The sequence below is a fragment of the Strix aluco genome, chromosome 4 (genome assembly GCF_031877795.1).
Source record: "Strix aluco isolate bStrAlu1 chromosome 4, bStrAlu1.hap1, whole genome shotgun sequence".
Classification (NCBI taxonomy): domain Eukaryota; kingdom Metazoa; phylum Chordata; class Aves; order Strigiformes; family Strigidae; genus Strix; species Strix aluco.
The window spans coordinates 64,195,019-64,216,198 of NC_133934.1; the positions used below are offsets into that span (position 1 = coordinate 64,195,019).

The window sequence follows — 21,180 nt, forward strand, 5'->3', positions numbered from 1 at the left end:
CTTTCATGCAACAGCTCTTTCCGCCTTTCTCCATTGCTTCCTTTAGAGGTAGTAATTTATAACGTGAAAGTCATTGTGTTCGGTAACATTAGGCAGCCAGATGGTTGGGTTTTTGTTTTCTATAGCTAGGAAAAGAGAAATACTACTATTATAAAGGTTCAAGAACTGAAAATACTAATAAACACATGTGGACAAATGATTTTTAAAAGTCAGTGACCAAAAAAAAGAAAAAATAAATTGTTTTTGAAAATACTACCATTTTTCTATCAGTACCATCATATTTCACTGAGCTTACCCAGATATCTTTTTACCACACTGCTTACTTGGTTTTAAACTAATGCATAAACTAAACACATAAAACCTGAAATATGATCACAGAATCACAGCATGGTTTGGGTTGGAAGGGACCTTAAAGATCATTGAGTTCCAACCCCCACAATGCCTAAGAACAAACACTGAAAGGCTCTTAAGATGTGCACACTACTTAAGAAAATTCCAGTTAAATCTTACTTACATTATTACTTTTTTACTGAGAACTGACAACATGTTTCACAAAGGCATTCACAAAGATTCATTTCATGCATGCCCAGGAGTGATAAAGAAGTATCTCTGGAATTATATGTACCAACTTTCAGTTGGGATCTTGTGTGTAACTGGTTTTAACTTCTGTTGTAACACCCACTGGGCTTACATTTACACCTGTAAAAAGCTACTGCTGAGAACATGAAGCAAACTGAAGATCAAATTCAGCTTCCAGTTCAGTACAGGAGGAACCCAGCTGACAGCAGTAGAGAAATACCAAAATCAATATGGAACCCAAGGTCCTTACGCACACTGAAGAATTTTATTTTTTTTTTGATAAGATAGCGCTGTGTCAAGGAAGGCTATAACTTAATACTACACGTGCAAGGAGACGAGGTTCTGGCTGCATTTAGCTCAATGGTGTCAAAACAGTCACTGACTTCTGCAGAGGCATGACTTCAACCTCCATTTCCAAGTAGACAAAACACTATATCAACAGATATGATGAGCAGCCAGCTAGCACATGTTCTCTGCTTTGTACAATGATCCTACAGAAAAATATCGCAGAAAACAAACATAAATCTTTAAGGTAAACTTGCCGTTTTATGATCTGAATTAAAAGTTTTCAAACTGATATTTTCTGACTTTAAATGTAGCATTTTTCTCAGAATACTTAAGCAAAGTGCCTCTGCAGAAAGCAAATTCAGCTTGCAGAAACAAATTTGTGAGCAAGTCAATGTCAGAGACCAAGAAATTTAGCTTTAAAAACAACATAGACTAGCCACTTAAAGAACATTTAAGTATATGAGACAGAAAACTGCAGTGGTTCATCCTGTGGCAGCCATGCTGCCATTCCTCACTGTGGGAAGAAGTTAGAGTTGTCCTGCTGTCAAATCAGGGTTTTCACTCCACAGTTATCACATGCTCGCCAAAATCCCTCCAACCCCCAAGTACGGGTAAACCCTGGGATCAATATGGAGTGCGAATCACGCGTTTGAACCACTAAACAGCCACTTGAGCTTTCAGTAGACAAAATAAACTCCAGGGAATAAAATGAGAAAGTCAAGACACCCAGTCAGTTGGAGGAGGGAGACCCTAAAGGCATCCCTCAGGAAGGTGCTACCTCCAAGCTCTGCTGCTTTTCCTAGAAAGAGTAAGACAGCAGCTCAACTGCCTTTCCCATGGAAAGAGGAATTTATGGACAGCCACTCCCCATCTGGAGACAGCCAACACAATACATGACACACTTGGGCTTATTTTCTACATGCCTAGAGAACATCTAACAACAAACTCCAGTAACACTACTTGAACCCTCCAATTCTTGATGTTTTTGCTAGAGGGAAGGCCCTGTCCTGAAATTCATCAATACCTCTTTTCAATCACTTAAAAAAGTTCGAGTCCCACAAGAGTCTGCTTCAAGACCAAAAAACAGAGTGCTTCTGTTAGGTAGGAAAGACATTTAGCTCTTTTCTTCTTCCCCCACGTGTATTTTAGTCAGTGATTTAACCCGAGTATGTGGAGTCTAAAAACATGTATTTTCTAGCTAAAGCATTTATATAGTCACTTATATTTACATTCTTATCCCTCTTTTTTTTTAACTCACAATTTAAGAATGTGAATGAAAGCATGAAAATTCCTCCCCACCAACAACTTATGCACACAACTCTGACATTCCTGGAAAACCAAAGAAAGTCTTTAGAAATATTTCTTATATGAGTTGTTACATTACATGCATGCAAGTACCCTGACGTTGAGAATCAATCTTCTGAATTGGCTAAATATGGGTACTTTAGGAAAACAAAATAGTAGGTTTGGTTTTATTTATAGTCTGTAATAGCCCTTTTGTCTGTGTTTTAGTGATGTTCTTTGGTGATTCAGCAAAGCATTATGCACGTCGAGGTGAGAATTTTACTTCTTCAAGCTGACAAGCTACAATGGACGTTCTCCATTGCATGTGCTAGCGTTTAACACATCCTACTGTCGCAAATACAGTAAGCTGAACTGCAACGTATATTTGCTCTATATATCTATAATTGCACTTGTAACACCACCTATTTCCCCACGAAGATTAGTATTCTTTACTGGGTTGGCTGTATTTAAGAGATCTACTAAAAAGCAAAAATTTGACACTCATCTAGGTACTATTCAGGAAAGACCTCAGGCTACATTTGCACTGGACAATCATGCAACATGAAGAGCAGGACTTCAGGAATGAAACATTTAGAGCCAGAGACCCTGTGTCCCCACAATGTACACATTTTGGGATCTTTACGTCACAGTAGCACTAGTCCGATCCCAAGAACTGGCTATCTGTAAGAAGATACCGCCCCTGGAGCTGAGCTTCTCATTTAATGTCTCTTTTTTTTTTTTTTTTTTTCCAATTTAAGCCAATAAGTGGATTCCAAGATTGCTCTGTGATGCAAGACCAATGTGTGGTAAGTGGGGCCCACTGAGAGAATTGTTTCAAAAATCACTCTCCTCCTCCCAACGCAAATGCTAATGTAGACACAGTGTCTACCGATGACAGCCAAAACTATCCAAATAATATGCCCCCACCTTGCTGTCAGCTGATCTGAAACATGACCATTTACCACAGCACAAGTAGTTTGTAGTTACTCACAGCTGTTATGTCACTAAAATGATACAACTTATGTATTCTATAAAATGCACTCAACCCTCCTGACTTTTGCTTCACTTTCAGTAAATTACAGAAAAGAATGAAGAAATAAAAGATGCTCTATATTTCTCCTCTTTTTCCACATGCTGTTCTACATGAAGTATTAGTTTTTCTGACAGAAAACACACACTGTATCTAATCATGCAATTTTTAGGCACTTGAAATAATCTACATCTTACACATTACAATTAAACTAGAATGATTTTTCCATGATACTTCCAGAACAGATTTGATAAACACTCAAAAAACATCATACTGAACTTAAGAGTTGCCTTAGCGTGCTGTATAACATTTTAAGTAACATTCTTTGCTTGCTTTATCTCCTTTCTATTGCCAGTACTTCATGATCCTACAAGGGAAATAATAGAAATAAAACTGTACGTTTTACACTCTAACATTTACACTGTAAACATACAGTCATCTGTTTTTGAGGTTCAGAGGACTCTGGATCTGACGGCCCCATTTCCAAGCATTCCAAGGGCTTTTATACTCAATTACACCTGTTGCCAAACGTGCATCAACGTATAGTACAGGAACAGTAGCAACCATTCTGGAGATAAAATATAAGGAAAAAAGGTTCTGCTTGTCATCTACACAAGAAGTCTCAACAAGTAACATGATTTCCACATATCCCTACCCCTTTAACTGGAAAGAAATGCATACTAAGCCCTCAAGAGATGAAATAAAAAGATTACATCTACATCCAGGAAACATGGTTTCATTTCTTTCATACTACACTCTATCCAATAACATCAAGTCTGATGTATATTTTGTATTTCAACATCAGAAGTGATTTGTTTGAAATTAAGTTATGATTACCTGCATGACTCATGCAATTTCCATAGTGATTTATTGAACAGACAAACAGGTTCGATTGAAAGAGGAATAAACATTTCTAGAATACCCTCTTTTTCTTGAGAGGGAACCCATCATAGATGTTGGGAAACAGTAAAGGGGAAAAAAAGATCATGTCAGCACAATATTGTTGGTCATATACAACACAATCTCATGCTTCAGTGAGTTTTCAACACAGGAAAGAGGGATATTATAAAGCGCCTAATTCACAAGTTTTTCAAGTCAGCTACAGTGGTTACTTTGAATGTCTCTAAAGGAACAACTGTAACCAGTGCTTTTATACGGCTTCAATAATACACATTTCAAAGCCAAAAAGGCCCAGCCATCTAACTGCTATATACAGCCAATACTAAGTGCAGAAAAATCTAAACAAGTTCCGTTCTACTAGGCATGAATTTCATCTGATGTGCTGGTTGTAGCTCTCACACAACTGAGAACAGGAACATCAGCTGTTTTGTTCTTTTTGTGTTGTGTTTGTGGAAGCCCTTTTTTTCCCCCCTCAATCAGTGGAGCAATGATGAATCCTTAGCTTATTCATGTCCCTAATTTCCATCAAAGAATTAGGTGGAATCTGTTGAAGTGTCTAAACACTTTTGATGCTGGCACTGGTGCCCACAAGAACATAACTATAACTTGTTCCATTCATCACAAAATCCAAACACAAGCTTACAGGGTACCTATGTCTTCAGATACATCAGTGCAGCTGTAACCTTCTCTGCCCCATCACCCCAAGCCTCTCCCAAAAGATCAGCCTCAAGGTATTCACACAGTAACCGAGACTTGCTCTGGGACACAAAAAGGAGTTCCTGAGTATGGCATAATTTCCTAAGGCTTTTGTAAATACAAATTATGATATCCACAGAGCCCTTTATCACCTTGAATAAACAAGTAATATTTAATGCATACCAGAGTATAGGTGAAGGCTAGATAGGGTAAACATACACCTGTGTAAAGAAGTTGAGACCTGTCTGCCCGCTGAGTTCATCTGATCATAAGACTTGCATTGGATTACAGGTGAATTCTTATTTATGAGAGCATAAAAAACCCACCAGTACTGCCAAAATCCATCAGTAGCCTGCTGTTACCTTACCCTAAAGACCCCGCTTATTTTTTAAGACTATCTTACACCTCAAACACCTTATTTCTCACATAAATGTTTCTGGATCAAGTTTTTGAATGGAACTGGTTAATAAGCAAATATATGCAACACTTCTGTCATGACAGGCTCATTTTAGAAAACTAACCTCCCAGATCAACTTGACATATGGATGACCTGCAAAAGCCTATATGAAACGGAGAGAAAATAGCAATCGCAGCTAATAAAGCCACACAGAGTGACCAAGCACGGCTGAGACAGATTTATTTTTTTCTCCAGGTATAGTAAAGTGCAGGTTCTGAGACTGGATGTTTTTTAATCCTCCTCGTCCCACTCTACATGACAAAAGGAGGAGACATTTTACCTTGCATTTTTGCTGCTTTTTTTGTTGGTTTTGTTGGGTTAGGTTTTTTTGTTGGTTTTTGTTTGATTGGTTTTGCTCTGGTTTTCTGGTTTTTGGTGTTGGGTGGTGGTTTTTTGTTTGGCATTTTTCAGGTTTTTAGTTCTTGTTGTTGGGGTTTTTTTGTACAAATAGGATAGGCTGGCTGTATATCCAGAAAGGACAAACAGAAAATCATCTTTGTGGCAGAAGTTGATTTCTAAGGGTCCAGACATACCAGCAGAGCTTCCACTGGCAACATCAGGTGAGAGCACTGACACTGTTCACTACATCTCCTAGATGTAATATCCCTGTCACTGTGACATGCAGAAGTGCTACTAACTCTTAAATAAAGGGCCAAGCCTTGCTGTGAATGATGCTAGAGCAAAGTAAGCATTACAAAAAGCATTGTCAAGATCACACTCATTCAGCTTCTGTAAAGTTTTTTAGATCCTTTTCTTTTTCATCTCCCATTTCTGCAATAACCCTGAAGACTAGTTCTAAAACAGGCAACCCCATCAAGTAGCATTAATTCCTGCTGCGCTGAGGATCACCATGGCAGATAATCTCATCCTGACAGTGATGTCACATGTGTGCAGTGATTTTTGAGGTGGACCACAAAGCCTTATATAGCCTTATCTGGATGGACTGAGAGAAGTTAGCCTTCCTTTTGTAAGGAATCCCAAGGACTTAATTAAATTGCTTATTGGCTCAGAGAGACCTAAGTTGCTATTGTCACGTGGTGCCATTCCAGGGAGGATGGGAAGTCATATGATGACTCCCTGCTGCATCTCTCATTAGTCCAACTTGTGTGACTTGGAAGCAAGTCCACAGCTTGCACTGCCTTCATCAGAAAAGGAGGATCAGGTTCTAGATATCACAGACTGAACAGAGAAGCACAGAAACCATGCAAGTGTCTCTCTCACTAAGCACAGACAGGATCCTGCAATGTAAGCATTGTTTGGCAGCAGTTCCAGCTTTCCAGAGAGGCAGTGTTTTCTTTGGGTAGGCTGCTCTTCTCAGCAACCAGCATACATGGTCTCAGAGCCCAAGTGCAACCCCTAAAAACATACAGAATTTTCTACAGCCCTACTAATAATACAGGTGGCACTGTCATGATTTAAAAAAAAAAAAAAAAGGCAAACGTGATTTCATAAGGGAATACTTTCTCTCTGTTGGTTCATTAGGTACACAATAGTAAAAAACAAAAATGTCTTTTGTGTGCATTTATGATTGCAGCCAACAGGTTTATGTTCTGAATCACTATTTGAAATGCATTCCCACATTGAAGTGTATTAAGAAAACATTATGGGGTCTCCTGTAAACCAAACTGCAGAGTTGAGGCTGAAATTGCACACTTGATATACTTCATTATATCTAGGTATGTACTGAATAGCTTGTAATAATACTCACTGTTCCAAAAACTTTTGATACATAACCAGAGGCTGTTTTGGGGGCCTAGAAAATGTGTCACTGCAGGAGGCATGGGAACTTGGAAACTGAGACCAGCTGTCTTCATTTGGACGGGATGCTTACTATTTATTTTTCATTTTAATTTTAAAGGTTAGCCCATAATTTATCTGCCTTCATTTTTCAGAACCCCACATGTAACCTGCTAAGCAGAGCGCTAAAACCTTACTAGTGCTTTCTGAATCCAAGCTCTGTTTAACACAGCTGTGGTGGCTCCTGCCTGTTGTTTCAACATCCCCTGTGACAGCAGAATAAGAATACACAGCACAAGAGCAAAGAGGGGGATCAAACTAGTTCCAGCATAGAAAGACACGCCTCAGAGCATCAGAAAAAGGAAACAAAAAAAAAAAAAAAAAAATCACCCCCAAAACTCTTTGGTTTAGTAAACCCAAGGAGTTGGAAAAAAAAAAAAAAAATCATTTTAAGCCTATGAACATATTCTACCTTTTTCTGTCCAGGTTTCTCAGGGTTGAGTTTCACCCAAGGAGGGGAATCCCTAGCAGAAGCTTCCAGGAGTTCCCCAGACTGCACTGGATCCAATTTCAGGTGCTCAATGAATGCTACTGCACTGTGTTCACAAGACTGAGAAGCCTACTACTGACCTCAACTCTATCCAGTGCCCTCCTTAGGCCCTCAATGGTAACAGAGAAGCACATTTCATTTCCCACCCACAGATCTACACAGCACCAGTCCGCTCCGTGAGGGGACTGGAATCAATCCATAGAGAGGTCTCAGCCAGTCCAAAGTGCTGGGCTCAGCCCTGCTGCCTTTACATAAAGCCAGAAATATCTGTCAGTGTAAACTGACAGCCCTTTTCTGCGCTGAAAGGGTTCTGTGTAACTCAGTAGTGCCCCCATCTAAAATGAAGACATTACATTTCCTTTACAGAATGCTCTGAAAACTAAAGCCAGAAAGAGAACTACAATAAGAAGTTACAATTAGGAACTGCGCCTTTTTTTTTTTTAAACATTATGGTAAATATATGGAATCAATTGCAGAGTGCTTCCATTTTCAAGGCTAAACCACCACAGCACTGGTTCCACCCTATCTCATTTCTGCCATACATTTAACCCTTTGTGTGCTATATCTCCCGTAGAAATCCCTAAATATCCCAAGAAGCACAGTTCCCAGGATATTTGTCAGGCAGCTGAAACCACAAGGTGTTTGAAGCTTCATGAGGAGGCTTGCTCACATATGTTGGGGAACCACATTTCAGGCAGCATTTCCTCTGCAAAGTCTAGAGATTAATTAGCTGGCCATAAAAGAATAAATATCGACCCTAGAATTATGGGAGGGAGGGGAGTTATGCTTCTACTTCAATTAGGAGAGTTGAAGGAAAGCAAAAAAATCACTACTGTATGCCTGATGAACTTCCTAAGCAAGCAGAACCAGGAAATAAGATCACTATCACTTTTGACTTCCAGAATGCCCATGAACTGCCTTTGCAGTCACTTTTATTATTTTTCTTTAACATGAGAGGCAATCTAACAGACAGAAATCCAGGCTCCTGCTGCCCCATAAAGAAGTCAAGAAACAGCACTATTCTATCTAAACACAGCACTAAGACCAGGGTGACCATTCTGGGCGCATTTTCAGTAGTGTTACAAAGTTTAAATGGAAGCAGATTGAACTTAAATCATAAAACACAAAATCTCCCTCCTTGGACAGCATGTGGGCACAAACTCTTCTTTGTGCAAAACTAAAGCTATTAAAAAGCCAAGGACATATTACCATTCTCCCTTTAAACTGAAGGATATTAATCTAGCTATATTTACAAGTGACAAATTAAACTTCCACAACACTATCCCCTGAGCATACCTACATGAGTGTGGGGGACTAACAAAGCAGGAGAGATTCCCAAGTAGCCTCTGCCATCATCATTCTAGTCAAGTAAAGCACCCAGACAGCTTTGCTACCATGTATGAGCCGGCGGACTCAGGAGGCATGTGGCCATATTCATAACACTATGTTAGACCCAACATAAGAAGCAACCCACCAAAACTCAGCAGGAAAACTCCAATAGTGCCAATGTTCATGAGCAGCAAATATATTCTCCCAACAATCAGGCTGCATCTTCCTGTACTTAAAGCACGCATGGGAATGCATTTTGCAAGGCAGGAATCTCCAACTTCTTATGAAATCAAAATACACTTCACTAAATGTTTTTCCTCTTGTATCCTTCAGCTCATCACTTGCCTTTGTAGAATTCTGGGCAGAGTTTTCATATGCTTTACTTATTTAAAAAAAGAAAAAAAAAAAATCAACAAATTTCTGGGTTTCAAGAAATCTCTCCTAAATCAAATACTCTTTTTCAAATGTTCCACCTGAAGTTTTCCTGTAAAATACCTCATTTTCCTATTCAGACTAATTTTTAAGCTGATAAAATGATTGTGATCTCACGGGTACTCACAGAAATTTTTCCAGTACGATTGGCTTCCTCTCTTTCTGCCAGGGCCTGCAAAAAGTTATTTTTCAGTTCTTTTCCTACACTTGCTAGTGACCTAGGAAAAAAAAAAAGAGGTATACTTATTACTATTAATTATTGCCACAGACTTTGGATTCACTGTTGGATTAAGTTTTCTGTAAATATAAGGAGACAGTCCTCACCCTATTGTAGCTAATTTGTCTACTGCCTGTTCTGCTTTTGCAAACCCTTAAACCAGTCTTCAAAATTGATCACTAATGCAGACGTACAATATAATAGTAGTTTATCAAAAGCTGACTTCTACTAACACACATTTTCAATTATATATCCAGAGTAATCTAAGCGCTTATTTTATATCTCCAGAATTATGGCCAAAGTCATGTTTACATAAGAACACCAAATTTTCACAGTGTACCAATATAAACTTACACAGATTTAATACCTTATTCTTCAGCCAACAACTAATCAAATGAACTACTACACAGACTGCTTGGTGTGGTAGGGTCAATGTAGCTTCTCTATCCTTAAGTACAAAGCATGAAAAGAAGAACCAATTTTGCTCCACAAAAACTTGCAAAAAAAAAAAAAACAAACAAAAAAAAAACCCACAAGAAAGGATACCATACACAAAAAATTACTTCTTAGCCTTTGAATATAGTGCGCTGGAACTCAAACAGTCATTAAAAACAGAAAACACACATCAGATGGACAAAAGCACTGAATATGGGACAAACCCTTCAACAAAAACGTGATTCTTCAAAACGGTTTCTACAAGCCTCTTAGCCTAATCTAAAGCCCTTCTCCATCTGCAGGGGTCATTGCACTCACTCCAGTGTACATTGCAAGCACAAAAAGGAATCAGAGACTTCCTAAATCCTGCACTGAAGTGGCTTCACAGGGAACTTTTCATCTTTTAATGTCTAAAGTAACAAATGGTGACTGGAAAGAGCTCTCTCGGGCAACCCAAGGCAAACGGGTGCCTCTGAGTGGAGCACAGATCTACGCAAAAGGGGAAGGATTATTATGTCCCCCCCCATCTCAGTGGGATTATTTCAATAAAAAGCAGTAGCATTTGTCAATCTAAGTAGACAGAATACAGTATCAATAAAAATCTTTCTATCAAGTGTATAATGTATCAAGTCTCAAATAAAAGAGTGCCACAAAACCTGAAAAAATCCTTTGGGTAAGTTTTTAAATATAAACATGCATGGCAATGTCCTGAAACTGAGTGAAAAGCCTGCATCTGAGCTTCAAAACTCTGCTGTAGACCTATCAGGTCAATCTCTGGCCACTTTACCAGCTGTTATCCAGAAGTACATTAGTTTGATGCTGTTTCAGAAGTGCATCTGGTGCACTGTAAAAATAAAAAAATGAAAGACTAACATATGGATTAAAACACCTCAATTATTTAGATGTAAAAGATAAGAAATGGAGTATCAAATTTTCCTTTTCCTGTCCAGTTAAGAATTCTAGATTCTGAAAGTCTTCCTTTCTCTGACAGAGGTTAATACTAAATCAACAGAAAATCCATGTTTAACAACTATTCTATCCAACCTCACTTGAAGTTTGTGGCTCCTATTTTGAACCAGATGAAGGGTGTGGGTGTCTGAAAGATGATGTGTTTTTATCCACTTAAATCTCATGTTCCAGTAAGAGACTTCACCTTTCCTTAAAAACACTTGTCTTCCTCCCATCCTTCAATCACCAGCAAAATAATCACTGACCCACTTGCAGAATGCTAAGATGTATAAAACTTCTTTTTTAGTAAATTTCATTACTTCTGCATTAGAACATGCTAAGCCATGTCTGAAATGAAGCTGCACTGTTTCTGAAAAATATGAAGTATCACTGGGTGGCCCTGTCTAGAACAAAAGGGTCACACAGTGTTAAAACACAAAGCTAAAATATCACAGGTACATCACAGGTGTAAGGCAGCAGCTTTTTACAATCCTCAAGATAATTCCAAATGGGATTATTGTGTCTTACTTGATGTGTTGACTACTTGGGGTCTACTTCAGCAAGTCTAACTTCTGAAAGATGCAAAATAAGAAAAGACATCATCTGATATGTATGTATTATCTATACACCATTCTCAGTAACAAAGGCCCCCTTGCTCTGTAGGAAGATGCTTAAACATCTACAAAATAAAAAAAAAAAAGTTGGGATTTGACTAAAATAAATTCATTCTCCTATGGCCTGCACGAAAAGCCATCAACAACAACATTACGGCTGAATAAAACATTAGGAATGCAACACATCACTGTTGAAGTGACACAAAAGCAAGATCACTTGGAGCAGAGCTTAGCATTAACTGGCTGCTTTTTTGTAATAAAGAGGGGGGTGGGACAGAAGACCCCTAAAAAACAATCACACAAAATTATTATTGAGTCATATCTGAGAAATGTATGAAACATTTCTTCTTTTAGAGAAACATTTTTAGAAATACAGCAACATCATTTTACCCTCACAGCAATGTCCCTAATGGCCTAAAAGTATTAAAAAAAGTTCATGGGACCAGCGAGAGCAGAAAAAAACAAAGAAAAAGAGATGTGTCCTCTGTGTCAGACTCTTAACATCTTTGAAATCCCCTGTTTTAAATATATGCTATTACTGGATAAAGAATAACACACAGAAGGTATCTCTGTTAAATTTGAATCACAAAGGAAACGGAAATAGGCTCAAGCTATTCTGAGGTAAACCTTTGTAAACTTAGAAAACAAGAGTGTCACAGAAAGAACAAGGAGCTTAACACTTAAAGCCTGAATTCTAAAACTCCAGGATCTGGAAGCATACCCCAGCATCTAAGCAAGTATTTCCTGAGGCAGGGACAAAGAGCTACTTGGTAGACCTTCCACTTTTTTTAACTGGAAAGGATTTACTCCTTTATTTCCTGCATGAACGTGTATGTTATTTGACTCCTGGTCTTTTTCACTTCTTTGCCCCTTGGGATGTGCATTCTCCACCTCACTATCCCAGCTCAGAAATCCATCTTTCCTCTCAGGCCTTGCCCACACAGGAAAAGTGCACCCGTTTACCTTAAGGGAGATTTTCAACTAATGTAGTTAAAATCGTACAAAAGGTCACACTAATATTCTTAAGATTGGCTTAAACCAGGCTCATTTCAGTATCAAACATAATCAATTACTAATTGACCTGACTTAAACTGTACATAAAGAATTTCAAGCTTCTGCAGACATAAGTGTGCACCGAACTGTTTTTTAAAAGTTCCAGTTATACATGGTTCTCATCTGAATAAGGCCACATATTCATTAGGAAGATGGAGCATTTACAGGAACATTGTATGAGCATTTGTTACTAGCCAGTCTTTGAGAAAGAAATGAGATTTTTCTCTCCCTGCCACAGCAGCACATACATTCTCCACACTCTAGTTCACCATCGCAGCAGAAGACTGAGAAGAAAAGATCAAGGCATTCCACTCTGCAGAAGTTCCACCCGACATAAACAGGCTGAAATTTTGGGGTGTGACTAGTTAGGAATTCATGAAGGCCATGTAAATGTTTGTTTCAGCTTCCTGCCAGGTGAGATGAGGGAGTTCTTTGACCAGGGAGGAACAGCAAGGAATTCTCTAGCACCCACTGAACACTACTGCTGTCTAACAAGGGTTACGTAACTTGCCATGACCTAAAAATTGCTGTTTAAATTAATTTTTTAAAAAAATTACTTCCTAAAAATCTGTATTAGGTCTTGCACAAAGCTAGAGGATTACAAATTATATGCTAGTATAGAAAACATGCTTGCAGGTTACAACAGTCCTTGAAAGGCAGAGCACTGAATATTTCATTATTAGCATAAATTTATGCATCTCCAGCATCACACATGCAACCATAACATTCATGCACTGCCCAGAATTACTCCTAGCATTCAGTTCATGCCTCAGCATACTTTCTGATGGATGCTTTACAGTGAAAACCCAATTTACAAGGCAGCATTATCTCTTTACGAGGCACTCTGATGCTAACTGTAGTCACTTTTAATCATCACTGTACATTTCTGAGTGATATTTTTTCCTACACTACACTACAGAAGAGAAAGCGTTAACAATGAGTAACACCCCTCACTACAGCATCCTTCAACAGAAGCAATACTGAAAAGAAGTATTACAGTTTAGCAAAAAATAGAAGGGATACTTTTCTAAAGGAACTTGTCCCAGTACAGAAACTCCTAGTGATGTTAACAATATTAACTGTTGTTTGCTGGTTTTAACTCCATAAATACAATTCTTACTTTATGATGCTCAAAGTTTCACTTACAAAACTGTACATTTCCACACTATCTTGTTCCTTCTAAGCTGCTCTCCTCCTTCCAAGAGCTCCTAGTATCTTCCACCATCCCACACACCCTTCTCACATTCCCAGTTCAGACACCTTTTGCTTGCAGCATGCTTTTTTAGTCTTCACTGATAGGTGTTAGTGAAGTAGAAAGAAGGAAAGCTCGTTTTCAACTTCAGTTAAGGCTCCTTGATTCTTATTTTGACAGGCTACAGTGCTTTATTTTCCATTTTGTTATGGCTCCCTAGGGCTTCGTTTACTTTATTTTCCTACATCTTCTACCATATGGGCTTTTCCCAGGAGCACTGGAGTCACAGTTGGAAACAGAACAATGTAACTTTTAGAGAGCCCTGTTGACCTGAAGAATGCTTTTTATCAAAGTGAGATAATGGGAAGAACATCTAACAGTGACACTGTTATTCTTTCAAAAGTACGCTCCATGTTCCAGTTGAGCAAAAAGCCAGACTGGAATGCACATTCTCATCTAACTTCTGCAAAGCAGCTGTGTTTTGCAAACACCTGCCCCAGGATTAGTGGGGAGACAGGCATAAGAACTCAGTCCCAAGGTTTCTCCCTCATCTTGAGACACGTAATTTTTATTTGAAAACATTTGAAGTTTCAACCTCCCAGTGCAGTGCACTTACAGCATTGTGTCCTGAGGCAGGACTATTACTTGAGCACTGTTCTAAGACATCAGATGTGTATTTGTTTTCTCTACGCAAGGTATGCACGCTTTAAAAGGAAGGGAGAGACCACGGTACAAGATTATACCTTAGAGACCAGGGTGTAAGGCTGGGACTGGAAGGATCCAAGTTCATCAAATCACTCTGTCACAAACATGCACCGCAAGCTTGGCAATTTGCTCAGTTTTCTTGCACCTTAGTTTCCAGTCTGAAAAGCTGAGCTGACTCTACTACTCCAAACACAGTAAGGCTGCCTGTGACTCTGCAAGAGGCACAGCACTTAAAAAGGCATTGGGAGGCATTCAGATGCTGTAGTGATGTGGACAAATACTTGCTCGTTTATGTTCAGTCATGTGAACTGGAAGCTTGGTCAACACACTTTTCATTAGCAAGTCTTCTCTGCAAGGATGAGAAAACACACTGCCTCCACAGTAAAATATTACTTTCATCAAACGTCAGTGTGGTTCTGCAGGCTGCCTTGTGGGAGTATCAGACTGGCTCAAGACCTATTTGTTCACATCCTCAGGCCTTCCTCCCTTCCCTACAGACCTAACACTGCAAGCGTACTTGCCCCTTTCAGCTAACTCACCTCAAACAGGATGCGATGTTAAAAAAAAAAAAAAAAACACACAACCTCAAGCAAGGGTAGCCAGCATCCATCAAAATCCTAGTAAAGATTAGCAAGGCAAGAAAGCTGTCTTCGGATGACCTACCACATGCAGCCAGGGTAAGATAAAGGAATAATGAAGGCAGTATATCAGCATTGCCAAGACCATATGTAAGGCTGATTTTTACTGCATGGTGCCATCTTTTCTTACTTTTAATGAAACAATACACAGAGTGTCTTCAAACTGCAATGACACCAGATAGTGAGGACCATAATCCTTTAAACCATGATTACCTGAATACATCTACAAGTTTACCTCCATTTTAAAAAGGAAAAATGAAACAGGAAAAAAAGCCAAAAAAAAAATCATCACCGATGTACAATGAGCTGTCCAAGTCTGACCCTCAGGGTCCAGTCCTCTACTCTCTAGCAGTGCTTCCACTGTATTCAAGTGATAAGGGAAAAACAGGCACCCAAACCAACAACTCAAACCACAAGATGGATTTGAACTACCACACACAAAGATGTCTCTACCAAGAGATAAAGGGAAAGCACTTTATTTCTAAACAAACATTGTAAGGGGCTGCTTAAAGGGTAGGTCTAGTATTTTGAAAAAAACACTTCTTTTGGTTCAGCTTTGTAAAACAAATCCTTATGATCCTACTATCCAATCTGACATATTGTGTTAACTTGCACTTCCCTGGAGCTGCTATAAGCAACACCAAAAGACAAAACCATCACGTGATCTTTCTTATATTTTACAAAGGCAACAATGCAAGAAGACAATTATTTAACTTTCTTTGAACCTAAAATAATGGCTTCAAAAGGCACTAAGCAACAGCAACTGTATAAAGAGCCTCTGTCTGTCAGTTTGCAATTTTATTACATAAGGTGTGTAGCATCACAGAGGACCTAAGGAGGAAGGCATGGCTAAGAGTAAAATACAAATGAACTTAAAATCTGTTATATCTCTGTTCATGACCTTGTATACTGTAAAAGTGTCACATCTCTAAAACAGTGTCAAAACTTCTCAATTACAGCGTGAGCAAGCTCTGGCTGTAAGGGCCCAGGAAGCAAGAAGCTTAATGCTGACCTCAAGAAAAGGGAGTGTATACTTGGGCAGAACTGGGTTCAGTGTAACAGTACCCCATTTCACAAAGTCCTTTTTTACAGTTTTGGAGGTCTCTGCAGCCTAAATGTACTCCCATAAAAGCTCTCACTGAGCTTCCTAACCCCAAGATCTTGATATGAACAGTTTAGGGCATATTAACATTCAAGTGCACAGTATGTACTTGTTCTGTTATTTAGTTATATAGTATATTTTGTTACTTGTGCAACTTAATTTTAAAAATATTTTTATTGCATGTGTTTCTGCATTAAAAAAGAACCATTCCTGACATCAAGGAATTATATTAGGAATTATGTAGAAAGGGAAGATTAAACTTTCAGCTATTTGAACATTTTGAAGCATATAAACATTTGTAAAATCTGCTATAAAATTTTTGATTGCTGGTTACATAATTGAACATACAGGAAATACCTTTCTAAGGACCTTAATACCATACATTTCATTGTTTAATAAAGTGAACAAGGAACTGTAACAACTATACTTACTATATGATATTTGAAACTCCACGGAATAAATTATTTTTCTTTTTTTTTTTTTTTTAAATATTTGAGTTGCTTATGTACTTCTCTGGAACACTTTTCAGAGCTATTGCAGATATGGCCTGTGTTGAGGAGCCCACACCTGACAAAACACTGGCACCAATATTTCAAATGGTCCAAGCTGCAAGTTACATGGTCCTGTTACTTATCCAACATTCACAAACTTTTTTCTTCTAAAAAAAAAAAAAAAACCCAAACATTTCCTTTATCAGCTCTGGTTAAGGCCCTAGAATACATACGTGCTGCCTGTTTAAAACAGGGAAGGGAAAAAATTCAGAGATTTTTCCTAGTGCCACTGTCATAGCTCACCATCTATAAGAAAAGATAACTGTATGTCCTGTACGCTGTGCATTTTGCATGAAAGAATTGGACTTGCAGTATTTAACTCGAGACAAAAGCTCAGCTGACTTTGGTAGGCATACTGAATGCAGGGGCCACAGCTCATGACATGGAGATGTATTTCAGTTGGGCTGTGGGATACCTTTTTGCTCATTCAAAGCTGGACCAGCAGCAGGCCAAGCCCATCTCCTCATGCAGATCAGAGCAGCCGTGAGGCCTTGATTCATATTTCAGCAACTGCAAGGCCACGCGAAAGAGCCATCTGGAGAAATATGATCACTTATTCAGGTATCATGTGGTGAGCAATCGAGCCCATATTATTGTCAGTTTGTATTGCACAAAGACATCAAAAAGCTAGGAAAGAAACACAGCCCCTCCTGTTTTCAGCAGCAAGAAGAAAAACTAGCATCTAGAAAACTTCTTAATATCACACCTCAATCATGAGTGTGTTGAGGAATGAAACTATTTCCCCCCCCCTTACAGGCTCAGTTATCTCCGTGACCAATACCTCCTCCAAAACTCACATCAAACGGTTAGGCTCACAAGACAGAATAAGATACAACACCCAGATGTAAAAATGGGAGAAAAAAAATACCTCTAAAAGTCTTTGTGAAAATGACAAGACCTTCAGGAACTATGTCAGAGACACAACAAAAGTAATCTTGCTCTCCTCTAATTGTTACTTTTACTTACTACTGAGAAACTGACCTGAAAATATAGAATTTACAAGTAACACAGGAACAGGGTAACATTTTCTAAGGAGCAAAATGGGAATTTGCTCAGCATCTTACAGATGTCAAACATCCTGTCAAGCAGGAAAATTATACTTGTAGGTAAGACAAAGAATCTCTTTTTTCCAAAGAAACCCAAAATTTACACAGCATTGCAGGGCTGCAGAACTTTTCAACAACACCTACATCAAAAGCAGACTCAGACTGCAGATGCTACTGTACAGCTGTTACACCCTATCCTTGTACTGTACAGATGCTACAGCTGCTACTACAGGAAAAAGTAGTGCTTAAGGCTCCAAGTCCTCTGCTTATTAAAGTTACAAGGAAGAGACTCAGCTTCTTCAAAAATGCACAGAAATAATTACATTCCCCATAAGAAAAATGTTTCTTTCTGATTTTGTGTTTAATGAGTAAGATAAAAGTGAGGGAGATTGTCCACATACACTATTACATCACACGTACAAAACACCAGAAAAATGGTTTTGCTTAAGATATGCCTGATTTGGGGTTTGTGTTTGTGGGTTTTTTTAATAGAGTCAAGATCATGACAGCAAGGATTCTGCAATACATAGATAAGCCTCCAGACCAAGTAAAGACCTTCATAGGATATAAATTTCTAATTTACACTATAAAGATAAAAGCAGCTGATGATTTCTCAGCAAAAAATCTCACACCTAAGCTTCGAGCCCCATCTGTAGCAAACTAGTACTTGTATACCCATATAAGTTTTCACTACCTTTTCCATCTGAAGGACCCTCCAAGCACCAAGTGAGCCCAGAGGGTGCACAGATTAGCTGGGCAATGGCTCCAGCCATGACAGGAGATGCCCAAGGGCTTCTCAGGAGCTGGGGACAGTTGGGGCACACTGACGTGCCATTTGTACACCGTTCTACTGAGATGTTTCCAGTGCTCCCAGCATTGCTGCATGTGAAGTTCCCTTTCCTGTGCTACAGGGAAGACTGGGAACAGAACAGTATAACACCTAGCTCAGAGATGCCCAACACTCAATGATTCCCCCTATGCCATGAGAATTTTTCAGAAGCCAACAAAAGTACCAAAGTCATGGCACTGTTGGGAGTGTCCTGGCTAACAATTAATTGCCTAAATGGCAGAATGACCTCTCCAAGCCATCAGTGACCCCTGGAAGCACCTTCTAAAGACATGGGGCTAAGGGAATCACCTACCAAATTTATGCCTGTAGTTTTGGAGTCACATGCAGAATTAAAGATTTCCTGTTTAACAAAAACATGTCTGGAGGTGGTTGTGAGATTCCTAATCTCACAAAATTTTTTTTTTTTTCACAAGAAAAGGAATTGAGATGCAGAACTAAGCAATTACAGTACCAGATGTACAAATGTACAGCAGAAACAACTGACCAGCTGTGTAAGACATATATTACAATATTTACCTTTTCTGGTCACAAAATAACTTTATAAAGTATAAAGAAAATAAAGCAGCTGTAATTGTTAAGCATTTTATTGTATGGAACTACATTTCTGGAAAATGGCAGAACTTGGAATTGGGATGTTTTTAGTGATGGAGAAACTCATAAACAACAATAAAGATACTTATCAAGAGTCCATTCACTGGATAGGCCAAGAAAGGAGATTTAACAAGATACCCCAATGCATTTACAACCTTTCTCCTAAGAAGCCAAATGATTTAACTATCTTAAACTAGGAAAACTGTGCCCCAAAGTTGCAGTTCTTAGACAAAATGATTACTTCCAACTCTGAGGAACAACATCCACCTCTTAATCCTTTTTACTCTTTGTATCACAGTCCAATCCTTCATTTCTAACTGGGGAAAGTGAACTATAAAGAGTTACTGCCACTTAGCAGGAGCCACACAGCATCAAAGTGACAGTCACTGAATCCCTTGCCTCCTGGCTCATGCATACTGCTTTCCTTGTTTGACAGCAATGCCTTCCATGGAGAAGGGGAGCTCCCAGGACACTTCCAGGCATTGACAAAATGGTTACTTAAGTGCACAGATGGATCAGGGTCATAGCAGCCAAGATTTGCTAGCCATTTGCCAAGAAAAGATGGCTTTTAAAATGGATTTCATGAGAATATATTAACATTTTACTAACAGGTGCAACAGCACAGGCAAAAGTCAGATAATCTCTGTTTCCAGTACAACACAGAATTTGCTATAACAACTAAATGAAAAATCTGCTTTTGGAAGAAGCAACAACAGAGAAATAATCTTTAAAGAAACTGCTTCCACTCCACACCTGGCCCCACAGCCTGTCCAACTTTTGCTGCTGACTACCATCACATTACAATTATCCAGACATTAGGCACAACTCTCACTGATTTACGCTCTTTCACCGGACCCATTCTCCATGCCTACTCTAGTAACTGAGAACAAAAGTATCAGTACCTATCTCCTGTAGACTAAAATATGGTCCTCCATATTTGCCACTTTTAAATAAATGTTAATGGCCTTGCAGGTTGAATTGGTTCCCATCAGACCCAGCCAGAGGTTTAATATAATACAAGCTGAAGACTCCTTGTTGCTCCCCTTCTTCCTTCACTTTCTTACCAAAAAATAGCTGCTTTAGATAAAGAGATGTCACACTGGGGAGGAGAATGCAGGAGGGAGAAGGGACTGAGAAACATGAGCAACAGCCAGAGGCTGCTCCCAATTTCCTCAAAATAACTGACAAAAACAGAGTCTACTGCTGGGAATAAGGCTGGAGCAATGGCTGATGGACACAAATACTTGGCAAATGCAGGTTCAAGTGGAACAGGGAGAGCCAGCACACACCTGCTCGCTTCACCTCACAAGTGCTCCATTTTCAATGTCCAATTTTTCTGAGGGGAAAAAAAAACACTTCCAAAGCAAAAAGATTTAAGGCAGCACACTTAAATGAGGTGCTCTTATCTATTTTGTGCTTGGCTGCCTGACCATTCTCCACTTCAATTACTTGGCTGCTATTATGCAAATGAGAAGGAAGCCAGAAGTTATGCACCTGTGTTTGCCCCTGTATTCAATATTCCTATTAAGTCCTAAAGCCCTATTATGTGGTAGACAGGCCTGCGGGATTGCTCAACTCAGGTTACAGTAGGGCAGGTGAAGGGCTTTTCAAGCTCAAACAATGGTTACAAAGAATTCAAGACAACACAGTGGTTGGACTTGGTTTTACAGCTGAGAAGAAAAACACTGAATATTACTGAAAACATAGCATTTATTACAGCTGCTACTATGCACCCAGATACTTTGTGTGAGAAAGGAATAAGCAAGGTCTGAACTCAGCAGGCCTACTGTCAAACACAACAAACAAGTCCAACTCAGACATTAAACTAATGTACAGTATGGTTTGCAGTATCAAGGCTTTACACATTTTCTAGTATGGTTCATAGCACCAAGAGGAACTTTCTTCTTGCATTTTGGGAGATCTGCTTCACTGTAAAAGTTGTCACAAGGCTCGGTC

The 21,180-nt window shown here is 39.0% G+C and overlaps 1 protein-coding gene across 1 annotated transcript in view; it reads right to left on the minus strand.

Moving 5' to 3' along the window:
- The window catches only part of CFAP299 (cilia and flagella associated protein 299), a 225,401-nt gene that overhangs the window by 139,451 nt on the left and 64,770 nt on the right, over nucleotides 1–21,180 (minus strand). Inside the window, exon 3 of the mRNA XM_074821457.1 lies at nucleotides 9,410–9,500. Within this exon, the coding sequence (XP_074677558.1) occupies nucleotides 9,410–9,500 (91 nt within the window). The remainder of the gene's footprint in view (nucleotides 1–9,409; nucleotides 9,501–21,180) is intronic.